We start from the raw sequence: 23688 nt of genomic DNA, 5'->3' as shown, positions 1-23688 counted from the left end.
AGGGGAGTAATTATTTCAAAGTAGCAGCACCAGAGCATCCATACTATCGTTATTTTGAAAAAACTATTTTGGAATTAGTGTTACTCCTGATGAAAAGCAGGAGTACAGATTTTGAATTCTGTAGCTTGTTATTTCAAAATAACTGGCTTAGCAGTATGGATGTTTCGCTTATATATTTGACCGTGGGAGGTTATTTTTAAAGTCTTAGGCTACGTCTACACTGGCCCCTTCTTCGGAAGGGGCATGCTAATTTTGAAAGTGGGAATAGGGAAATCCACGGGGATTTAAATATCCCCCGCGGGATTTAAATAAACATGGCCGCCGCTTTTTTCCGGCTTTGGGAAAAGCCGGAAAAAAGTGTCTAGACTGGCCCAATCCTCCGGAATAAAGCCCTGTTCTGGAGGATCTCTTATTCCTACTTTGAAGGAATAAGAGATCCTCCGGAATAGGGCTTTATTCTGGAGGATCGGGCCAGTCTAGACACTTTTTTCCGGCTTTTCCCAAAGCCGGAAAAAAGCGGCGGCCATGTTTTTTTAAATCCCGCGGGGAATATTTAAATCCCCCGCGGATTTTCCTATTCCCACTTTCAAAATTAGTATGCCCCTTCCGAAGAAGGGGCCAGTGTAGACGTAGCCTTAGTGTAGACCAGGACCTGGAGAAAACATGTTTAGTGGGGCATCTGGACTTCACAGAACATAAATATAATGTACATAACAAATATATAAGGTAAATGCAATATTATAAGAAGAGGTTACTCACCTTCGGTGCAGTAACGATGGTTCTTCGAGGTGTGTCCCCATGGGTGCTCCACGTCTGGTGTCGGGCTGGTCCCGGCGCCGTGAATCGGAGCTTGCCATAGCTGTAATCGACCGGGTCGCGCATGCGCGAGTAGCGTTCACGCCTTTGAACAGCCGCGCGCGACCCGGTCTCCGCCAGTTCCTCTCACCGCCATCTGAAAAAGATAATAAAGAAGATTCCGTAGTGGGGAGGAGGGCGGGTCGTGGAGCACCCACGGGGACACACCTCTAAGAACCATCGTTACTGCACCGAAGGTGAGTAACCTCTTCTTCTTCTTCGGGTAGTCCCCGTGGGTGCTCCATGTCTGGTGACTCCGGAGCAGTAATCCACTAAACGTGGGCTACGGAATCACTAGTATTGTGGCTTGGCAACACCGCTGAGGCTAGGGCCGAATCAGAAGCCAAGCGCTGCACTATTGCGTAATGCCTTGCGAACGTCGTGTTGGAAGACCATGTAGCAGCACGACATATGTCGCGTAAGGGTACTCCTCTGACAAAGGCCGTTGACGTAGCCATCGCTCATGTCAAATGGGCTCTAGGGTGCGATAGAAGCGGTTTCTTAGCCATGCTGTAGCAGGTAGTAATACAAGAAACGATGATCTTCGAGATACGTTGGGCAGATAAGGCTTGACCTTTAGAGTGTCCCAGGGTGGAGACAATCAGACGATCCGTTTTCCTAAAACCACGGGTTCTATCTAAATAGAAGGCTAGAGCCCTGCGGACGTCTAGTGTGCAAAAGAGCGTCCCGTCTTGACGTGTGAGGTTTTGGGTAAAAGCATGTCAGAACGATCGGTTCATTGATGTGAAACTCGGTACAGACCTTCGGTAGAAAAGCTGGGTGTGATCTCAATGTTACAGCCTCCTTAGAAAAAACTGTATATGGGGGCGATGACATCAGTGCTGCGAGCTCACTCACCCTACGTGCCGACGTTATAGCGAGGAGAAAAAGTACTTTCATTGTGAGGTGAGGCAACGGAGCGGTTGCTAGAGGTTCAAACGGGGTTTTTGTTAGAACGTCGAGGACCAAGTCAAGACTCCACGCAGGTGGCGGGGGCCTAACTGGTGGATTGAGGTTAACGAGGCCTTTAAAGAATCTTGCCACTATAGGGTGGGAAAAAACTGACTTCCCTTCGATGGGCATGTAGAAGGCCGCAATTGCCGCTGCATGAACTCTAAGCGATGATATGGATAGCCCATCCGTCTGCAGCTGGAGAATATAGTCCAATATGACATTAAGTGGTGAAAGAAAGGGGTCGAGGTCTTTAGGAGCGCACCAACGAGTGAATCTCGACCATTTTAAGAGATAGGTCTTTCTAGTCGATTCTTTCCTACTATAGAGCAAGATGCGCTTTACCTGGTCCGAGCAAAGCATCTCGGATGTGCTGAACCATCTATCATCCAGGCTGTTAGGTGAAGGGTGTCCAGCCTCGGATGGAGAAGAGAGCCCTTCTGTTGCGACAGTAAGTCCGGTAGATGAGGGAATCGGTACGGTATCCGAGTCGAGAGCTGCAGGAGGGTCGAATACCACGGTTGCCTGGGCCAAGCCGGGGCTATGATCAGCACTCGTGCCCTGTCCATGACAACCTTCTCTAGCACCCTGGGAATGAGCACAACAGGAGGGAATGCATATAACCGTGATGTTCCCCAGTGAAGAAGAAACGCATCTCCCAGAGAGTGCATGCCCACTCCCGCTCTGGAGCAGTAAGCTCTGCATTTCGCGTTGGTCCTTGTGGCAAAGAGGTCTATGTCCGGTTGACCCCAGCGGTGAAAAAGGGGCCTGAGGACGTCCGTACGAATTTCCCACTCGTGGTCCTGGTAAAAATGTCTGCTTAGAGCATCTGCGATAGTGTTTTCTGCACCGGGTAAGTATGCAGCGACGAGAGAAATGTCGTTTCGAGTGCACCACTTCCACATTCGAACTGCCTCTGCACAAAGGGATCTGGAGCGAGCACCGCAGCGAGATCGTGACTGACTACAGCGCGAAAATTCGTCATAGTAACGGCCATGATAATGTGAGCCATGCCGAGCAGAGTGTGCAGGTGATGAGTGCTTAGATGCTCTAGCGCTGCCATGTCTATCATGGTACAAATGCTGTGATGAGTACGTGGAGTGTCTGGAAGGAGACTGAGACCTAGAGCGCCTGTGATGCGAACAACTACGCTCCCTATGGTGGTGATGATGAGAAGACACCCTGCGATTGTAACTCTTCCTACGACCCAAAGTGTGAGGAGATGCCTCCGGAGAGGGTGAGAGAGAAAGCACCCGAGCATCTGAGTTGGATGGTGCCCTAGAAACCTGAGGTGGGAGCTGTTCCTGAGAGGAAGGCTGCAGGGTTGTAGATTCAATAGAATGTGAAGAGGCAGGCATTTGGTCTGCAGGCTGCCCTCCCGGTGCGCACGGTGCTGAGGACAGCTCCCTGCGAGGAGAACTGCGTGAGGAGGCTGGAGTGGTCGGCACCGGGAGCGTGGGTGCCAACGGAGCTGGCCCTTTAAGGGGCTCCTGCGGTGCCGGCTGCGGCCGCGGCTTTGACATGCCGGGCGGCTTTTTTCCTGCCGGTGCACAGGCTGCCCTGGAACCAGAGGCACCCGGCTTTCCTCCTGCGCTGCCCCGCGACTGTGGGGCTATTGGCAGGGACTTTGCGGGAGAGGCTCTCTTCCTGCTCGGAGAAGGTGCATTTGGGGAAGGAGCCCTCCGCTTCTCCAGAGTAGGGTCCGAGGCAGAGGATCCTGCCGTAGTAGAAGGCATCAATGCCTTATCGAATAAAATTTCTTTCAGCCGCCTTTCCCGCTCCTTACGAGCTCTGGATGTGAGTTTGGCACAGTGCCCACACTTTTGGGGAATATGTGCCTCCCCGAGGCAGTGGACACAGGCAGAGTGGCCGTCCGAGAGCGGCATAGAGTCCCTGCACACAGAACATTTCTTGAAGCCGGGAGAGCCCGGCATTTTAAAGGACTGAGAGGGCTTGTCCCGCGCTCCTCTCTGCGAGTGATATTCTGTTCCCGTTTCCTTGTTGGTTTTATTTTCTCTGTATATTTTGTATATCTCTATTTATTTATTTTATTTTATTTATTATTACTTTTTTTTTTTTGAAGTAAGCCGGCGGGACTAAGGCTGCGGCGAAAGTGACCAGAGCCGCGGTTTGAACCGCCGGTTTTAAGATTAATTACATCCGGTTACTTAGTTTTTCCTTTTGTTTAAATGGCAGTGTTAATTAATAATATTTTTTTTTCACGTTTCTCTGAGGTAGAGAGAAGACAAGTAGAGCTCCGTCCGCGACCAGGGGCGGATGAGAGGAACTGGCGGAGACCGGGTCGCGCGCGGCTGTTCAAAGGCGCGAACGCTACTCGCGCATGCGCGACCCGGTCGATTACAGCTATGGCAAGCTCCGATTCGCGGCGCCGGGACCAGCCCGACACCAGACGTGGAGCACCCACGGGGACTACCCGAAGAAGAACTGACTTTTCAGTAATGAAAAAAAATTATATTTTGTACTGTCCAGAAATAAAACTAAGACGGGAGGAACAGATTTATTTTGTCCAGAACTAACAGAAAGACAAGGGAAAAATATCAGAGTAGCATCTGTATTAGTCTGTAACTTTAAAAAAATAAGTAGTACTGTACTTGTCAGAGACTAACAAAAATATATATCTGGTATTACGAGCTTTTGTGGGCAAATCCCACTTCTTCAGATGACAGAAAAAGAAGGGAGGGGAGAGGGAAAAAAACCCTGTCAATTGTAGAGCCAGTGCTAATGAGGCTAACTGAGTGGGCTCTCTCTCATACTTGGGTTTTGATGTCATTTGGCTGTTGAGTATAATGGTCCATCCAGTTCATGTCTTTGGGTGTGTCTAGACTACAGGGTTTTGTCAACAAAAGTGGACTTTTGTCCACAAAACCATACCTGCGTCTACACTGCCGCTGAGTTCTGTCAATATAACGTTGACAGAACTCAGCAGTTTTGTCGATGGCCGTAAACCTCATTCTACGAGGAATAACGCCTTTTGTTGACAGAGTTCTGTCAACAGCAGGCATTATTGCATTTACGCTGTCCTTTTCATCTACACTGTCATGTCGACAAAGAGGCATGCTTTGTTGACAGAACTGGATGTAGTCTAGTTGCTCTTTGTCGACAGAAGTTTTGTTGACAGTATCTGTCGACAAAAGCTCTGTCGACAAAAGCCTGTAGTCTAGACATACCCTAAGGCTACGTCTACACTGGCCCCTTTTCCGAAAGGGGCATGTTAATTTCACAGGTCGTAATAGAGAAATCCGCGGGGGATTTAAATATCCCCCGCGGCATTTAAATAAAAATGTCCACCGCTTTTTTCCGGCTTTTAGAAAAGCCGGAAAAGAGCGTCTACACTGGCCTCGATCCTCCGGAAAAAAGCCCTTTTCCAGAGGATCTTATTCCTACTTCAAAGGGATTTCCCCCGCGGATTTCCCTATTACGACCTGTGAAATTAACATGCCCCTTTCGGAAAAGGGGCCAGTGTAGACGAGCCCTAAGTGTTTTGTGTAAGTTAAATGAGCGAATTGAAGAGGAAGTCATTAGTAAGGTGGAAGAATTCGTGGGAGCACAGGAAGGGAGAGCATAGAGGAAGACAATGATGTAATACGGGGAAAAGGGGGAATAAAATGCAAATGAAAAGGAAAGTGGAGGAAAACAATAATAAAACATGGGATTATCTTGTAAAACTAAAATTAAGGGAGAGGATAATTAGATTGTAAGGGGTCTCTTCAATGCTGTTTTCACAAGAAGTGAAAACAGTATCCAGAGACATCAGTGGAGAGAAAACAAGGAAAAGAAAAGTCATACTGCTTGTCAGTCTTTGCTATTGAGCTGTGCTAGCCCTAGAGAACCAATGTCAATGCCAGATAATGGAAAGATCAGTACTGAATGGCTTTAATACAGCTCCCATTCTTCTTGCTCTGCATGAGTTCTTGATGATGAGCAACTTCAACTCATTATGCTGGTAATGTACGTCAGAGGAACCTTAGTCACAAATTTTATAGAACATCTAAAGTTCAAGATATATAGTTCTTAGAGTTTAAAACTTTTTAAATGAAGGTAATGACAAACTGATTGAAGTAATTAATACATCATAATGTGTCTACAAAAACACAGTGAAAATACAAACTTTGTTCAATATGGTATGTATGAAACTGAACCTTTTCCTTCGCAGTAAATGAGTTCTTATATCCACTGTTACATGACTTAGTACATTTAGATAATCCACTTCTTTCCTCCTCCTTAGGTTGCATAATTTTCCCTTTTTTTAATGCAATTTCTTGTCTATACCTAATTGCAGTGAAAGAAGAGGGAAGGAAATTAAAAATACTGTTTAAAATATCTTTAATCTAAAGTATTATACTACACATTTATGACAGCAATTCTGTAAATATGTGTGAATTGCTTCATATACAATGTTGTGCTGTGACACAAATATATCAGATGTCATCCTAGGAGATAGTATTTTAAAATAAAATTATTATCATTCTAACTTTATAATGTGCTGCAAAGTTTCCAAGTTATCAATTATAAACAGTCAACTTTGGAAAAGCTACCCAAAGTGCATTGCAATAAAAACACATACTTTGCCTGTTCCACTTCATTAATATATGTTTCTCCAACTGCGTTCTCATGATATAAGGATGCCTGGTTCAATTTTATATCAGAACATACCAGGGAGATTCTGTGAAAATAAGATTAGTGTGCATAGTGATCACAAAAAAAGAAGATATTGGCTGATAAAAATAAACTTTCCAGAAGAGTGTATTTTGATGTTTTGAGAAAGCTTTTACCATCTAACACATTAGATCCCTAACAGATTTTGGGCTTTTAAACAGAAGCTCAATAATATGTGGGAAGCTGAGAATGTTGGTCATCTGAAAATGTAGCCCTTAGAAAGAGAACTGTTGTTTTAAATGTGAATAAAGCAGTTAGAGAGAGAGATACACAACTAACTCAGTGCTTTACGTGGGTGCAAGCAGGAATGCTCGGGCCTCAAACTATGTTAAACTATTTAACTGGTATATCTCTTAAAAAAAAAGTAGGTTGTTTCCTAATTCCATGGAGTTAAAAGACTTTAAAATGCTTTTCATTTGGAGATTTGCCTAACCCTGTATACCATGGATGGAGAACCTATGTGCTGTGGTCTGGATCCGGCCCCCAATTTCCTTTGATTTAGCTTGAGTCCTGAGCCTTGGCACCCTCCCCATGGGTCTAGAGAGAGGAACCCTGCACCACAAGTTGCATGAGCAGTTGGGGGCCACATCAGTGAAGGGCTTTGGGTTTTTTTCGTGTGTGGTCCCTGACTGATTTTTCTGTGGGTCACTGGTCCTCAACCCAAAAAAGTTCCTTTCCCCTGCTGTAGACACTTAGGCTATGTCTACACTGGCGGGTTCTTGTGCAAGAATGTCAGTTTTTTCTCAGAGCGTCCACACTGCCCACCTGCTCTTGTGCAATAAGATTTACAGTAAACCATGGTAGGAGAGGGCTTCTTGCGCAAGAGCTATGCTCTTTTCTAACAGGTGTAAGCTCTCTTGCGCAAGAGCTCTTGTGCAAGAGGGCAGTGTGGACGCACCCTAGGGGTTTCTTGTGCAAGAAAGCCCAATGGCTAAAATGGCCATAAGAGCTTTCTTGCGCAAGAGAGGATCCACACTGCCATGGATGCTGTTGCGCAAAAGCACATCTCGCACATGGCAGTGTGGATGCTCTCTTGTGCAAGAGTTCTTGCACAAGAAGCCGCCAGTGTAGACATAGCCTTAGTTTGGGCCATAGTACTTAACAATATAGGTTCTGTTATAAAAAACAAACCTTAATGAATATTATTAATACACATAAAATTTATAAAAAGCACAAATCATTTTTAAAATTGTGAACAAGATAAAACAATGTCAATCATAAAAGGGATGTAAATGATAATCATTGTAAAAATGGAGAGGGCTGATATGACTTTTCATAAACATCTCCCATTTAGTGAAAACAAGTAACTTATACAAACCTAAGATGGTAGAGATCAGATAGACTTTTACTTTCCACAACATCATGAGCAATAACCTCAGCCAGTTGAAAGATGGGAAGAGTCATGTGGTTGCAAGAAATTTTCTGCAGCTCTTTAGCCAAAAGATCCATAAAATATAAAGTGTAGGTCTAAAAATAAAAATCAAAGAATAAATTATGTTCTAATTGTTGGTATTTTAAAAGAGGAGGTTACTTACCTCAATAGTCAGGGCTTGACAAACGGCGGCGAAAGCCACTTGCCAGCTCTACACTGCGCATGTGCAAGAGCCGCATTGTGCATACACATGCCGCCAGTAAACAGGGCGTGCGGCGGAAATCTACTCGCCATAGGCGAGTAGATTCTATAGTTTGTCGAGCCTTGTCAATAGTAGCTGATGTTCTTTGAGATGAGTGTCCCTGTAGGTGCTCCACATTAGGTTGGTCGGTGCACTGCTGCCAAGCCTCAGAATGGAGATTTGTGTGGCAGTGTCCCTGGGGCCACTCACGCGCACACCAGCAGCTGTGCACTGTTTGGCTGGAGGCATTGCACATTCACGAGCCCCCGCTCCCGCTCCTCAGTTCCTTCTATACCCCAAAATGATGGCTTGAGAAGGCCAGGATCCTGAAGTAGAGGGGAGGAAGGGAAGGGCGGTAGAGCGCCCACGGGGACACTCATCTTGAAGAATGTCAGTTACTATTGAGGTAAGTAACCTCCTCTTCGAGACAGAGAGATGTCCCCGTGGGTGCTCCACATTAGGTGCCTACAAAGCAATTTCCCTTTAGAGAGGTAGGGACTTCAGATCTGGCAGAAAAGTGGTGCAAAGCACCGCCTTAGCTAGTTTTAGGATGGAAAAAAGTCCCTGCGTAAGTGCAGTGTGCTTTGCAACTGTGTGGTCGGAGGACCACGTGACAACTGCATGGATGTCTCTTATAGGTACTTTACGGAAGAATTCTATCGAGGTAGCCATGACTTTGGTTGAATGTACCCGTATGGAGTACTCTCTGGAGGCAGCATGTATGACTGTGTACAGCAAAGCTTGATGCAATCTGAGATCCAATGGGAGAGTCTCTGTGATGAGACAGCCCTACCCTTATTACGGTTTGCTATAGAATAAATAGTCTGGGAGATGCTCGAAATGGTCTTGTTTCCTGCAGATAAAAAGAGAGTTCTCTGCACAGGTCAAGAGTATGCATTTTCATCTCAAAAGAGTTGGTGTTTGGGGAAGAAGGTGGGAAGGTGTATTGTCTGGTTGATGTGGAAGTATAAGTGTACTTTCAGGAGGAATTTGGGATGGTTATGTAACATGACCCTGTCTTTAAAAAAGGTCGTGTATGGGAGATCCCCCATTAGGGCTGTGATCTCTCCTAGCCATCTGGCTGAAGTAATAGCTATGAGGAAAAACAGCTATTAATAATAAGAGTAATAATGAGGTGGTCACCATTAGTTCGACAGGTGGTCTAGTTAGAGCATTCAATACTAAATGTAGGTCTCCTGGTTGCATTGGTGGACTGTATCTGAATAAAGTGCCCGCAGGACCTTTATGAACCTCTTGGTGGGTGGATGAGCAAATATGGATGAGTCGTCTACCTTAGAGTGGAATGTAGTAATAGCCTCAAGGTGAACTTTAATGGAGCTTATTGCGAGGACCACTTGTTTAAAGTGCAGAAAATAGTGGAGCATCTTCTCAACTTGTAAGCTGGTAAGGAAACAGCTGGTGAGGAAGTACACCACATTGAGAATCTTTTCCATTTCTGAAGGGAAGTCTTATGGGTGCTCTGCACCCTACTGTGTAGAAGGACAGTTCGTACTTGCTATGAGCAGGTGAACTCTAGGTCACAGAACCATCGAGAAGCCATGACCTCAGATGTAGTGAGAGGAGGTTCAGATGGCCATCACTGGAGCCTGGGTGAAGAAGGAAAGCTCTCACTCAAGGTAAGTGGATCAGTGGGGCACAGGATATCACCACTAGGCAGGAAAAAAACATGGTTGTCATAGTCATGCCAGTGCTATAAGTATGAGATGAGCCCCGTCCTTCCTTGTCCAGTGAACTACTCTGTTCAATAGGAGTATAGAAGGAAACGCGTAGACTAGGTGAGATGTCCATGAGATGAGAAAGGCATCTCCCATTGATTTCTTTCCTAATTTTGCCCTGGAGTAGAATAGGGGGCAATGGCTGTTAGACTGCATGGAAAACAGGTCTATGGTGGGGTGACCCCATAGGCGGAAGATGTCCATCAATACATGCAGGTTCATTTGACACTCGTGTTGGACCAGGAGGGGTCTTCTGGGTGCATCTGCGTGAAAGATACACTGTGATGATAATTGTATTGTGTTTCAGGCACCAATTCCAAAGTGCTATGGCCTCTGTGAAAAGTGTTCAAGATCGGGCTCTGCGGTGACTATTTATGTAAAACATTGCTGCGACATTGTCTATGTACAATCTGACATATCTGTTGATGACAAATGGGAGGAATTTGATGCATGCATTCCTGACTGCTCGCAGTTCTACGACATTTATTTGCAAGTCCTTGTCGGTGCTGGACTGCGAGCCCTGGCAGGTATTATATTGTAAGTGGGTGTCCCATCCTCTATGAAATGCATCTGTCATCATGGAGACAGATGGCTCTGGTGGGTGAAATGGGACTCCGGAACCAAGGTTCCATGGACTCAGTCACCAGCATAAGGAGTCCTTTGCTATCTCTGGAAAGGGTAGGGATTTGGATAGCAGATGGACATTGAGTTTGTTCACCTGTCCCTGCCAGCTCTGTAAACATCTCATGTGCTGATGCACATGCTTACTATGAAGTTGCACGTTGCCATGTGCCCCACTAGCTGAAGGCGTTCGAGTGCTGTTGTGTGGCAGCTAGATTGTAAGGTATTTTCAGGGGTTACAATTTTTTAGAAATGGTCTGTAAGCAGGGATGTGGTGGCCATTGTCAAATGGAGGCATGCTCCTATAATCTGTATTTTTGTGTAGGAGAGAGCATCAATTTGGTTTCATTCACCTGAAGGCCCAGGTGTCGGAATAGGTGACTGACAGAGAACGGCAGGAATCATTAGGTGAGCGTGATTTGAGGAGGCAGTCATCTAGGTAAGGAAATATGATAACTCTTTGTTTCTTCAGATACACTGTGACAACCACCAGTGCCTTCAAGAAGATCCTCAGGGCCATAGAGAGTCTGAATGGAAGCACTTTGGATTGGTAGTATTGGGAATCTAGAATTAAATGAAGAAAACAAATTGCCTGCAAGTTGGGTGTATGGCAACATGAATGTATGCATCTTGCAAGTCGAGGGAGGAGAACCAATCATCCTGTTTCAATGCCAGTAATATGGTAGCACGCTTTATGATCTTGAATTTTGTTTCTGAACAAATTTATTGAGGGCTCAAAGGTCTAGAATGGGCCTCCAGCCCTCTGACCTTTTTTCAGTCAAGAAGTAATGGGAGTACAACTACAGGCAGTCCCCGGGTTACGTACAAGATAGGGACCATAGGTTTGTTCTTAAGTTGAATTTGTATGTAAGTCGGAACTGGTACATATTGTAGGGGAAACTCTAGCCAAACATTTCTCCAGAGCTCAGTTTTACTCTCCCACACCTCACTTCCCTCAGTCATTTATTCTCAAGCTGAGGTGTCTGCTGAGAAAAGCCGCTCCGCGTCTCCCTGGTCTGCTGGGTGGGGTGCTAGCTTCGTGTCTCCCTGGTCTGCTAGGGGGAAAAGCAGCTAGTGCGGGGTTGCCTCACCCCGTTTGTAAGTAGGGATCCGATGTAAGTCGGATCCAGGTAACCCGGGGACTGCCTGTACTTCTAAATCCTGCTGGAAAGGGATAACAAGTGGAGTTCCGCAAGGGTCTGTTTTGGGACCCGTACTGTTCAATATCTTCATCAATGATGTAGATATTGGCATAGAGAGTACGCTTATTAAGTTTGCAGATGATACCAAACTGGGTGGGGTTGCAACTTCTTTGGAGGATAGGGACATAATTCAAAATGACCTTAGCAAGTTAGAGAAATGGTCAGAGGTAAACAGGATGAAGTTTAATAAAGAGAAATGCAAAGTGCTCCACTTAGTCAGGAACAATCAGTTCCATACATACAAGATGGGAAGTGACTGTCTAGGAAGGAGCATGGTGGAAAGGGATCTAGGGGTCATAGTGGACCACAAGTTGAATATGAGTCAACAGTGTGATGCTGTTGCAAAAAAAGCAAATATGATTCTAGGTTGTATCAACAGGTGTGTTGTAAGCAAAACTTGTGAAGTCATTCTGCCACTCTACTCTGCACTAGTTAGGCCTCAGCTGGAGTACTGTGTCCAGTTTTGGGCACCACATTTCAAGAAAGATGTGGAGAAATTGGAAAGGGTACAGAGAAGAGTGACAAGAATGATTAAAGTTCTAGAGAACATGACCTATGAAGCCAGGCTTCATGAACTGGGCTTGTTTAGTTTGGAAAAAAGAAGATTAAGGGGGGACATGATAACGGTTTTCAAATATCTAAAAGGGTGTCACAAGGAGGAAGGAGAAAATTTGTTCCTCTTGGTTTCTGAGGACAGGACAAGGAGTAATGGGCTTAAAGTGCAGCAAGGGAGGTTTAGATTGGACATTAGGAAACAATTCCTAACTGTCAGGGTGGTCAAATATTGGAATAAATTGCCAAGGGAGGTGGTGGAATCTCCCTCTCTGGAGATATTTAAGAACAGGTTAGATAGACATCTGTCAGGGATGGCGTAGACGGAGCTTGGTCCTGCCTTGAGGGCGGGGGGCTGGACTCGATGACCTCTCGAGGTCCCTTCCAGTCCTATAATTCTATGATTCTACTTGCCCCTAAACTGTGTGGGGACTGGTTCAATCGCCCCTATGTGTAAGAGGTGCTCTACTTATTGCTGAAGAAGGATCTTGTGATAGTTGCCCCTAAAAAGGGACAGAGAAGGGGAGAGGGTGCAAACTAGGCATGGACACAAAGGGAATAAGGTAATGTTTTCCAATTATCTGCAGGAGCCATCTATCAGAGGTTATACATTGCCAGTTGTTGAAGAAGGGCAACAATCGATGCTGGAAGAGATTTGCTTTAATCGATGATGTTGGAATATGCGAGAGGCTCTCCAGACCCTCCATCTGATGATCAAGTTTGCTTCCTGGACTGCTGTGACTGTTGGGAATTGGTAGAGGAAGGGTTGGTTTCTCCCTCTGCCTTTGTTCTGTTGCTGTTGGTCTTGTCTATTGTAGTGTTGTGTAGATGGGGGGTATCGAGGTCTTGGTAGGGCTGATACCTATATTGCCTTCTTCTAGGTACTTGGTTGTGGATCCCCAAAGACTGAAGTGTCACTCTGGAATCTTTCATGGAGTGGAGAATTTTGTTGGTGTTAGCTGCAAACAACTTCTGGCCATCGAAAGACAGATCTTCTACTGTAGATTCATCTCCCTGGGGAATGAAGTGGAGCTAAACCATGATGCCCTCTTCATTACTACCACCGTGCTATAGATTGTACAGTTGTGTCAGCAGCGTCTAAGGTGGCCTGTAATGTTCATTTTGCAATCGTGTGATTTCTGTGATCATATTTGCTCAATAAAACTGTGTAATTCGAAATGCAAAATTGTAAAGAAGGCGGCGTATATATCTCACACCAGAATGCATAGAGCCTTTTGCTATCATGGTGCAATGGGGTAGACCGGTATTGTTGCTGCTTCCACTATGAGAGAATTTGTTGCTGGGTGAGAAAAAAATTCAGAATCCTTGGGTGGGACACAGTATTTTTTAGTGGTTGTCTTCGCCAAAATTAAAGAAATTGATGCCGGAGTTTGCCATACCATCTTTTCCGGTTGCATTATTGCTGGATTAATTGGCAATGGTGTTTATAATGGTATTACTGAGTGCAGTCTGTCTGTTAACTCATGCTGATTTTCCACAGCCTTATAGAGAGGAATGTTTAATTCCACAGCTACACATTTAAAAAGGTCATGGAAATGTGCAGCGTTGTCCGAAGTCATTGATGCTGGGGCCAGAGACCCTCCCTCCACTGGAAGGGGTTATTTGGGTCAGGAGGGGGTACTGCCTCCTGTGTGAGTGGATCCCCTTCTTGTGTTTGTTTGGAGGGAGAATATTGCATTCTGTATCATTTCTGGACATGCTGGTGTTTGTGATAATATTGCCATTTGTACCAGTGCTGGCAGTAGGGGTAAGACTCAGGTGGCATTACCCAGGGATTGCCATAATATGAAGGCATATTCCCAATCTGGAAGGGTAAATACTCTTAGCTGTGTAAGGAGAATTCTCAGGTGAAAAATACCCATACAGAAGTCGTCATCAGATTCAGATGATTTTTTTCCCCCGAGAGAGTGATTTCTGTGATGTGAACATAGCAGAGAGTGCTCAGCTTGTAAAAATGGTGAGGTAAAAGTAGATAAGACTAATAAGTCTCTGTGTTGAGTGTAATGCCCAACAGGTGCCGTTGGTGCCATAGTGGGAGGCACAGAGGCTATCTGAGGCACTGAATCGTGCCGAGGGCAGTTTTGCCACATCAAGCGCCTCTGTGGTGGCAGCTGAAGCGCCTGTTAAGGTGATCGGTGCTGCACTCTCATGCTGCGTTGGCAAGATTGTATCATTGCCGGATGGTGCTGCAGCTAATGAGGCAGGCAACTTGAAGCCTGTCACTTCAGAGTGCGATTTAGCACATGTGCACTGTTCGTCTCCATTGGGGGCTCCAAAGACACCAACAGCATCATAAGTGCTGCGGCATGGTGCCGGCACTTCTCTTAGCACCACTGTGAGGGAGACGGCTGCTTCGGTGCCGTAGCCCCTTGAAGTGCTGAGGAGGCTCGCTTCTTTTTTTCCTGCAGGCTTTATGGATCCCGGCTGCTTAAGTTCCTTGGGGTGTTGACCCAGACCAGAGGTTGGTCTAAGTGAGTTTTCCAGTAAAAATAACTGAAGCTGGAAGTCTCTGTCTTTCTGTGCCCACGATTTTAGCTTTGCACAATGAGGGCATTTCTGAATATTTTGCTGCTCTCCTAGGCAGTGGACACATTGTGAGACCATCCAATAGCAGGAGAGGCTCTATACATGAAGTGCAGTGCTTAAACCACGGTGAGCCAGGCATACCTGTAGAAGCAGTCAAAGACTGCAGGAAGGGATTAACTGGGAGAAAAAGAAAAAAAACCCTTTATACTAATCTAGATTTTTTAAAACTAACGAAGTAATTGACTAATTAAGTATTTAATCTCACTAACTGATTAACTACTATGATTAATTTTACTGGTTTTAAGAAGAATGGTCATCTAGACGTGAAGAAGCTAGAGAGCATTGCTGAGTCTGTCTGTAGTCGGAGGCAGTAGAGAAGGAACTGAGGAGTGGTGGGGGGGCTCACACAGGCGCGATGCCTGCAGCCTAACAGCGTGTGACTGCTGGTGTGCATGTGCATGGCCCCAGGGACAGTGTTCCAAAATCTCTGCTCTGAGGCTCTGTGGTGGCGCACCCACGAGGACATCTCTCAAAGAATTATTAGTTCTTTCTTCAACTGGAGAAGCTAAAACAAAAAATCCTTCCATAAATATTATCCTCCAGACATTCCCTGTGCAGCTCTCTGGTTAGTGCTTTAAAAGACAAAAGGAAAATTAAAGAAAATAGTCAGAACTTAGCAGACAATCACTAACTTGCCTTTCTTTCTCCACAAAAAGCCGATGCCAGAAAGATCCATAGGAAGCAATACCTGAATGAAACTTTAAACCCATCTGTGGGCAAAGAAGAACTGAGGAATGAGAGTTATTTGGTGATGAGTTGCACAAGAAAGCAAACTTATGCTTCCTCCTAGTACTGAAGATGATTTTTTTAAGTTGTGACCTGTAATGAACCAGAGCTATGAGATGCAGGGAGTAGGTCACTGGTTACCACTAGTATGATGGAGAGATTACTTCTGCTCTGCAGTAACTACAGTTCTTCACTGTATCACTGTGAGAACTCCACTTCAGGCAAGCCCAGTGCCTATTTGACTCATGCAAGCACCCGATACATCATTGTGACCCACACTGAGGCTACAAGGGGTTGTGTAGGTGGGCTATTCTCAGTTCCTCCTCTATAGCAAAGTCTCATAACAGCAGTGGGGAGGGAAGGAAGCGAAGTGCTCAAAGGGACATGCATCTTGAAGAATTTTAGTTACTGCACAAGATGAATAATATTCTAAGTTCCCTGTAAGCTGTGTGGCCACAAAGCTTCCCATTAAGCCCTTTCAGGGGCTCAGGGTTACCTCTTCCTAAAACCTGAAGCTACCATGGCCAGTGGGAAGGTGTCCCTTTCCAGTGGCCACAGCAGGGAGCTGCTGCAGCAGGGGCAGTTCTGTATTGGGGACGGTGGGGAAGTGGCTAGCATAGTAGGTCTAGGTCTTAGTTGGGGGGCCACAGGACTCTGTGCATTGCCTTCACCCTGAAGTTGAGATCAGCACACACCGTGCGCTGCAGAGCCTCATGTTCCTCCACACCCGGAACCAGACATGTTGGCTGCTTCTGGGGTGCAGCATGATGCCCAAGGGCAGGCAGGAAACAGGCAGACTGCTTTAGTGCTGATGAGCCTGAGACCCATCTCTGTACCCCACACAGAGCTCCCCATCTCAGAGCCATCTCTTGCACCCCAATCTCTTCATCCCTAACCCCACCGCATAGTCCACACCCTCTGTCCAGAGCCTGCACTCTCTCCTGCACCAAAATCCCCATGTCTGAGCCCCTCTTGCTTCCCAAACTCCTTATTCCTAGTCCCACTCCAAAGTCCACATTCCCAGTCTAGAGTATGTACCCCCTCCTGCACCCTAACCCCCAGCCCATAGCCTGTACTTTCTCCTGGACTGAAACCTCCAGGCCTGAGCCCCTTTCCAAACCTTGCATCTCAAACCCCTCATTTCTGGGTCCATCCCAGAGCTCTCACCCCATCCTGCACCCTATATCCCTGCCTCAATCCACACCTCCCTCATGTATTCCAAGTCCTTTGCCTCCAGCCTGGCATCCCCTCCTGCACCCTGAATGCCTCATCCCTAAACCTGTCCCAGAGCTCACACCCCCAGATGGGGCCCTCACATTTCTGCACTCCAACTTTTATCTCAGGCCTGATCCCCACGATACTCAGAATCCTTTGACCACACCCATGCCACATGAATTTTGCGCTTTGCACCAATATAAAGGTGATGCATTGCACATCACCTCCACACAGGTGGACATAAAACAGTTATTCTGCTCAGGGGTGGGAAAAATGAGAGGGAACACTAGTTACTTCTGCTTCTTTAAGAAATCTCCCTGTGAATGCACCACTGCAGGTGATTCCCAAGCAATACCCCCAAAAGGAAGTGCAAGGTTCAGAGCAGAGTCCAAAGGAGAGAACTGCAGTGCTGACAGCAGGCACCAATGACTAGAAAAGATAAGCAAGAGGACCAAGTTGCTGCTCTAGAGTTGTCAGCAATCAATACATACTTATGTCAGGCTATAAAAGCAGAAAGTTCTCTAGTGGAATGTGCTATCATTCTTGTAGGGGACTGAAGCTGAGCTTGGCCATAACAGATCTTAATACATCCAGGTATCCACTTTAATAACCTCGATTTTAAAATAACCAAGCTCTTATTTCTGTCCACAATGGAGACAAATGGTCAAAGAGATCTTCTAAAGATAATGGTCCTATCTAAGTAAAAAGCTAAAGCTCTCCTACCATCTAGGGCAGAGGTGAGTAGTGGAGAGGAACATAAAGGGGGGCACCAGCTAACGGGGGAATCTAACCTCCACATGACCCAACATATGACTCATTTCTGCCCCGCTCTCCACTTTGGGACCCCTGTGCTCTCCCCGTCCTTTCCCTATCCCACAATACCTGGCATGGAGGGGGAGGGGGGAACATGCTCTGTCTTCCTGCTGTGCCACCATTTCTACTCCCTCTGAGGATCCCTTAGTGAACTCTCCCAGGCAGCCTCTGATATGCTTCCTGCCTGGAGTCCAAGACAGACAATAAAGCTGGAGGCTGCTGAGATCAGGAAAGTGAAGCAGCTGGAAGGGGAGAGGGTTTGGCCTGGTCTCTTCCTTTTTGTCTCTAGCTACTGGCCCTTTGCCCCCAACCCCAGTGTTTGAGGAGGGGCATGTGACCCTTTCTGACTCTGCAAGTTGTTGCCATGATTCATGGAATGGAACATGGTTTCTTGACAAGTCTGATGTGGTTTTGGAGAAAAAATGGGAAAATAATACGTGATAATACAAGATTCCCAGGACATCTTACCAGTGGTGCTGAAACCATTTTTGGGCTGGATGTGCAGAGCTGCACTCCCTGTCATCCCATCCCCCCTGCTTCTGGAGCTGTTGAGATGAGTTGCCAACTCTTTTGGAATGGATGGATCAGACTATTGCTACAAATGGTGTCTGATCTGTCCAATCTAGGATGTTGGCAACCCTCACCACCCCAAGCTGGCACCACAAATGGAAGCAGCTACAGAGCCCTGGTCTGGCGGTGGGATCCTAGGGCTGGTGGGCCAGTGGGACCCGAGGCCTGGTGGAGCCCAGAGGTGTGGGACCTCACTCACCTTGCCCAACTGACAAGCCTAGCAGGCAACAGGACCCCAAGGACTGGTGGAGCCCATAGGAAGTAGGACCTTACCCACTTGTCCAAAGGACATAAAGGAATTTTAACTACAGATCGTTTACTTAATATTTGATTAAAAGAAACACGGAACTAAACAAAAAAATCAAATGGCACAAAATCTAACACCATGTAAAGTTTAACATAATGTTAGAACACCAACAAAGTAAAAAGAATTGTGTTAGCCCTTTTGAGCCTTTTCAGAATATGGTAATTATGGAATTGGAAATTGTATTTTCATAATATAAAAGGAGACAAGAGAAAGAGAAAAATCTTTTTAAAAACTGTCTGCAAAGAGCACTGACTATATACATACAAAAACTAATGTCTGGGACTGGTCTCAGTGTTTATTTTCCTAAAGTAGAACAATGATTTTCAAAGTTTACTTACAGGTACCAGAATATTATCCCGGTTAATAACATAACAGCTTGTTTCTTGTTTAAAAGCATCTCTAACTTCATCAGGACAGTCATAGGTAGCCCATTCCTCCACACTCACTGGTAATGCTTCAACTGGTCCTTTTCGTTTAGGCTTCTCCTAAAAGAGAAATGTATTTTTCTATAGGCAGTACAAATTTACTTAAACATAACTTTCAAAGAGAGAAAAAGATAGATACCAGTTTGGCCTCCTTTTGGGCTTGGTCTTTTTTATGGGTGCTTGACTGTGGATTTTGGAAAGCAGCACGTGGTGGATTTTGCCCAAAGAAATGTAAATAAGAGGATAAAAAGAGAAGAAAAATTATCAGTAAACTGAAATCTTCTGCAGATCCCACATTCTTAACTTTGCATATCTAGTACATGGACTCAGAAGTTCTCTCTCACAGACATGAATGACCCTCAGACAGGGGCACTGTAATACCAATTTCTATAATGTTACACTTGAAAAACTAATCTCAGAAACATCATTTAGTGAAGTAAAGCTATATAAAAATTTTCCATAAAGAGGAGTGCTTTACTTGTTTTGCATCCTTTTTGCCTTTATCTTTCTTAGGTGTGGCTGACTGTGCATTCTGGGAAGCAGTAGATGGTGAGGATTTTGGTAATGTTTTTATAATAGATCCTGCTGCAGACAATGAAACCTAGACAAAAAAGAATTACAATTATTTTATTTTAAAGTACTATCCTTAGCTACTCAAAACAGAATCACACTCCATTATGGTGATTTAAGCCCACTCTCCCGGAGACAGAAAATTTCAAGGGCTCCTAGAATCTTCACATTATATTTCTATAAGTGTTTATGGAGGCATTAGTCACCATAGCAACTTAAACAGCTCAAGTATTATTGTTGAACACAGTTATTCAGTTGGGGTATGGAAAGTGACAGTCTTTGACATAAATATCTAGATAATTTAGGACTTTACAACCACCATGAACTGGGAACCTGTGTTCATGTGAAAGACAGGTATAATATGTTTCTCCAGGTCTACCCTATTGCAAAAGTGTAGTGTAGCATATGATATACTGCATTAACTCTTGTATGAAGTATAATTAGGATAGTAATTTGGTACAGGTTGAAACTCCATAGTCTGGACTTCCCTATTCTGGCAACACCCATGATCCAGCAACACCTCTGGTCTGATATCATCAAGATGTCAAGTATTGCCAGACAAGGGAGTCAAGAGGAGCAGCGGCACTGCCAGGCAGAACATGGAGATCTGGGAGCTGTTGGGGGAGCGCAAAGCATACCGTCACCCCCTGTGGCAGCAGAACCTTGGGGCAAAAGCAGGCCCCCAGATGGCAGCAGAGGCCCTGCCATGGGGCAGCAGAGCCCAGTGTGGCCATGGAAAAAGTGGAGCTCTTAGTCCACTTACCTTCCCTGGTCTGGCAAATTCCCTGATCTGGGATCAGTCAGGTCCTAAGGGTGCCAGACCAGGGAGGTTCAACTTGTAGGATGTTTGAGCAATAATTTCGGTTAGAGGTGATCAATATCCCATATGAATATGTGGACTAAAATGAGCACACTGGCTATACGTTCCTATCAAGATCTCACACTGGGTCTTTACCATGTGTTTTTTTAAAGGCATCTGTTTCATGGTTTTATTTAAGCTTTCAGAAATTACTCCATTGCCTAACAGATAGATATTAAAGAGTCTTAAGATAGTGACTAAAGAGCCTTAAGATTCTACAGTTTCACCTGGAAATGAGAATAAGCATCCCAAAACAGTTCAAAAGACTTTAAAATACTTCAACATGCGCTTATCACTCATCTTCAATCAAATCTGCTCTATTTTTAATCCCAAACAGGCCTCACATCACACATGCTAACAAGCTTTCCTGCATCTCCTTATAAACTACTTACTTTTAATCATAATATGCCTTATATAGAAAGTTTGAAGCTCACAATAATGCCAATCTATAACAAAAATAGTCAGAATGAAGTTCACAAGCCACAAATGGACTCTTTAATTTGTCTCAGGCAGTTCTTTTTCTGAGCAATTACCAGCATTTGTAATCACCGGAAAAACAATATTATAACCTGGAACATAATGATTTGGATACCAGCTTCACTTTGCAGATCTCTTACACTACTCAGGTGGCACTTACGGTGGCATATGGCATATACTGAGATCAAAGTACATTTCAAAGATTTAAATACATTTTAACAAAATTAACATGCACTAATAGTCCTTATGTTTGCTCTAAATGTCCCTAGAAATTAGGCAATCACATCAATGAGAAAACACAACATTTAATGAGGTTCATTTAATTTGCTCTGAAATGCTGCAGAACAGCCGGATGTGATTAATTTCAAGAATTAACAATTCTCAGTGAATGTTAGTGTTATGGTTTCATTACAAAATTTAATTGATAGTTAAATAAACCATATGAATTGAGTTAAGTCAAACAATTCCTTTAAGTTAAAAGACATACGCCTTGAAACAATATAAGCCAGTGTTTCTGAAAGAGTTCCGTGAAATCGCTTTCAGAAACACATTAACTGGTCGCCCCAGTTTGTTTATTTACTGGCGCCACGGCCACGGAGCCTCACGGCCCCCTTTGGCTCCGTTTCATCTTTTGCAGCCAAGGGGAGCTGCGGGAAGCAGCATCCGCTTCCCACATCTCACCTTGGCTGCAAAGGATGAAATGGAGCCAAAGGGAGCCGTGAGGCTCCGTGGCCGTGGCGCCAGTAAACAAACAAACTGGGGCGACCAGTTAATGTGATTCTGAAAGCGATTTTGTGGAACACTGTCAGCAACACTGATCTAAGCCACTACCTATCTGTAATTACTGTTCTACAGCAATAGTATTGTGAATACTGTAAATCACCAATTGTAATTCTTATTTTACCTTAACAATTTAAACGGTAAAGTTTAGAAACCATTGGGAAAAAGTGGATCTCTAAACTCCAAAGAATATATATAACAATAGAAAATAATGGTTTTAACTGAGCACTGCCTCTCTCTCATATAGTTGTTGGAAGAACTTGAACTACACAGAGGTCCTCTCTTGTTTCTTGTGAAAATATTTTAGTTTAAAGCTTAGAAATTGTAAAACTATATCTTCATAATACTGTAAAATTGGATAAATTATAGTAAAACAGTTACAATAACAAAATACTGTCTTACTATATATTCATACATTTATATATTAGATATATTAAATGTGATTGGTATATGTGACCTCACCTGCCAGATACGAATGATGTAAGCATAAGCCATCAAACAGTTTTGCTGATGAAAAGGTGAACTATGGCCAGAAATTATAGCCATTAAAGTATGCGCTCTAAACAACATTTCCAACTGCCTTATGTTTCTTAAATCTTCATTAGCAGTTTGGGTAACTGTAACATTTACTCCAAAGTCTACCTTTAACTTTGCTGGAGATGGTATTTCTTGTTTAATGTTTTTCTCTGTTAAAAACACAACAAAAGCAATGTCAATGGTCTGACATTGAATATTTCAAGTCTTATTTAAAGTTGAATTTCTGAGGTGGAAATGAAAAGGAATCTACCGAAAGCAAGATGACATTATTTAAAAAAAAATAGAAATCCTACTTCCCAAAAATGACCTGATAATGGTAGACTAATATTACTGCCAGCATAGTTTCAATTATGATTAAAGACATAACAATGTACTTAAATGAACTCTAAGAAATGACAAAGCAAAGAAGATCATCCTCATCTATGTGTGTGTTGTTAAAGCAGTCCATAGGGTGGATATTTTAATCTTTTGTTCTAATCTTCTGGCTCTTTAAAAAATGTTGCTCTATTGTTGGATCTGAGATTTTAACAAAAATATCTATATTCCCCTGCAGTGGTGGGGACAATTTTAGTAATTTCATAATTTGATCATCTTCTCCTTGTTCTATATTTTCAAAATTTAAAATGGATACAACCTGTTACATGGTTTTTGAGAATATTTTGCATCTATTTTTGTTAGCCTATTTCATTTCTTCTTTGATTTGTTTAAAGGCCTGATACACAGGTCTCTAAAATTACTGACTTCACTAAGTTTTGAAGCAGGCCTTAAGTCAGGGATGGGGAACCTTTTTTGGGTCAGGGGCTGCCGACCCATAAAAAAATCAGTTGGGGTCCTCACACAAGTGAGAAGCAAAGTGAGAAGCCTATGACTGAGAAGGAAACAGACACTCCTCACATTCCCCTCACACACCAGAGTCTAGGGGTCCCAGGCTAGTAGATTTTGTATGATCCAGCCCCGTGGGTGAGTGTCAGGGGAGCTGGAGTGCCAGTGCAGCCTCCCAAGTGTGGGGATCCCTAAGCCTCAGGGGCCACATCCGCCCCCTGGGCATGAGGTTCCCCACCTCTGCCTTAAGTGAAGGAACTCAGGTTTTTATTTTGACTTCCTTTTAAGCCTTTTTCCAGATGAAGAAACATGCACTATATAAGGGTATGTCTACACTCCCACCCTAGTTCGAATGAGGGTGGCTAATGTAGGTATTCAAACTTGCAAATGAAGCCCAGGATTTAAATATCCTGGGCTTTATTTGCATGTTCCCGGGTGCCGCCATTTTTAAATGCCTCGTAGTTCGAACTACCTGCCCGCGGCTATTGGCAGCACGGACTAGGTAGTTCGAATTAAAGCTCCTAATTCGAACTACCGTTATTCCTCCTGCAAGGATCGGGGTCCAGGGGGGCTGGATAGGAGGAGGGGGGCTGGAGGAAGGGGGCAGGAAGCAAAGCTAGTGGGGGGGGGGGTGCAGCCACTGGCCGCAGCTGGAGTTCAACAGGCCGCGCACCCGGCAGGCACTTCCTTTAGTTGCTAGTAGAAGCCGGGTGGGGGGAGTGGCTGGGAGCTGCTCCCCCCGCCTGTCTTCTGCACGCAACCAGAGGCTCCCT

The 23688-nt window shown here is 44.7% G+C and overlaps 1 protein-coding gene across 7 annotated transcripts in view; it reads right to left on the bottom strand.

Moving 5' to 3' along the window:
- CFAP46 (cilia and flagella associated protein 46) overlaps positions 1–23688 on the bottom strand; it is a 211320-nt gene that overhangs the window by 88911 nt on the left and 98721 nt on the right. For all 7 annotated transcript variants that reach the window (XR_012905646.2, XM_075935219.2, XM_075935218.2 and 4 more), the window contains 7 exons: positions 22019–22242; positions 19349–19471; positions 19010–19054; positions 18784–18930; positions 7802–7950; positions 6392–6490; positions 5967–6096 (listed from right to left, as the gene is read on the bottom strand). Coding sequence is in view for 6 of the 7 variants with exons in the window: in XM_075935219.2 (XP_075791334.2) it covers positions 5967–6096; positions 6392–6490; positions 7802–7950; positions 18784–18930; positions 19010–19054; positions 19349–19471; positions 22019–22242 (917 nt within the window). In the remaining variant the exon portion in view is untranslated. The remainder of the gene's footprint in view (positions 1–5966; positions 6097–6391; positions 6491–7801; positions 7951–18783; positions 18931–19009; positions 19055–19348; positions 19472–22018; positions 22243–23688) is intronic.

This window comes from Pelodiscus sinensis, chromosome 8, assembly GCF_052426305.1.
Source record: "Pelodiscus sinensis isolate ZL-2025 chromosome 8, ASM5242630v1, whole genome shotgun sequence".
NCBI classification, from domain to species: Eukaryota; Metazoa; Chordata; order Testudines; family Trionychidae; genus Pelodiscus; species Pelodiscus sinensis.
Note: the sequence above shows the minus strand (reverse complement) of the source record. Positions and strands in the feature narration are given on the sequence as shown.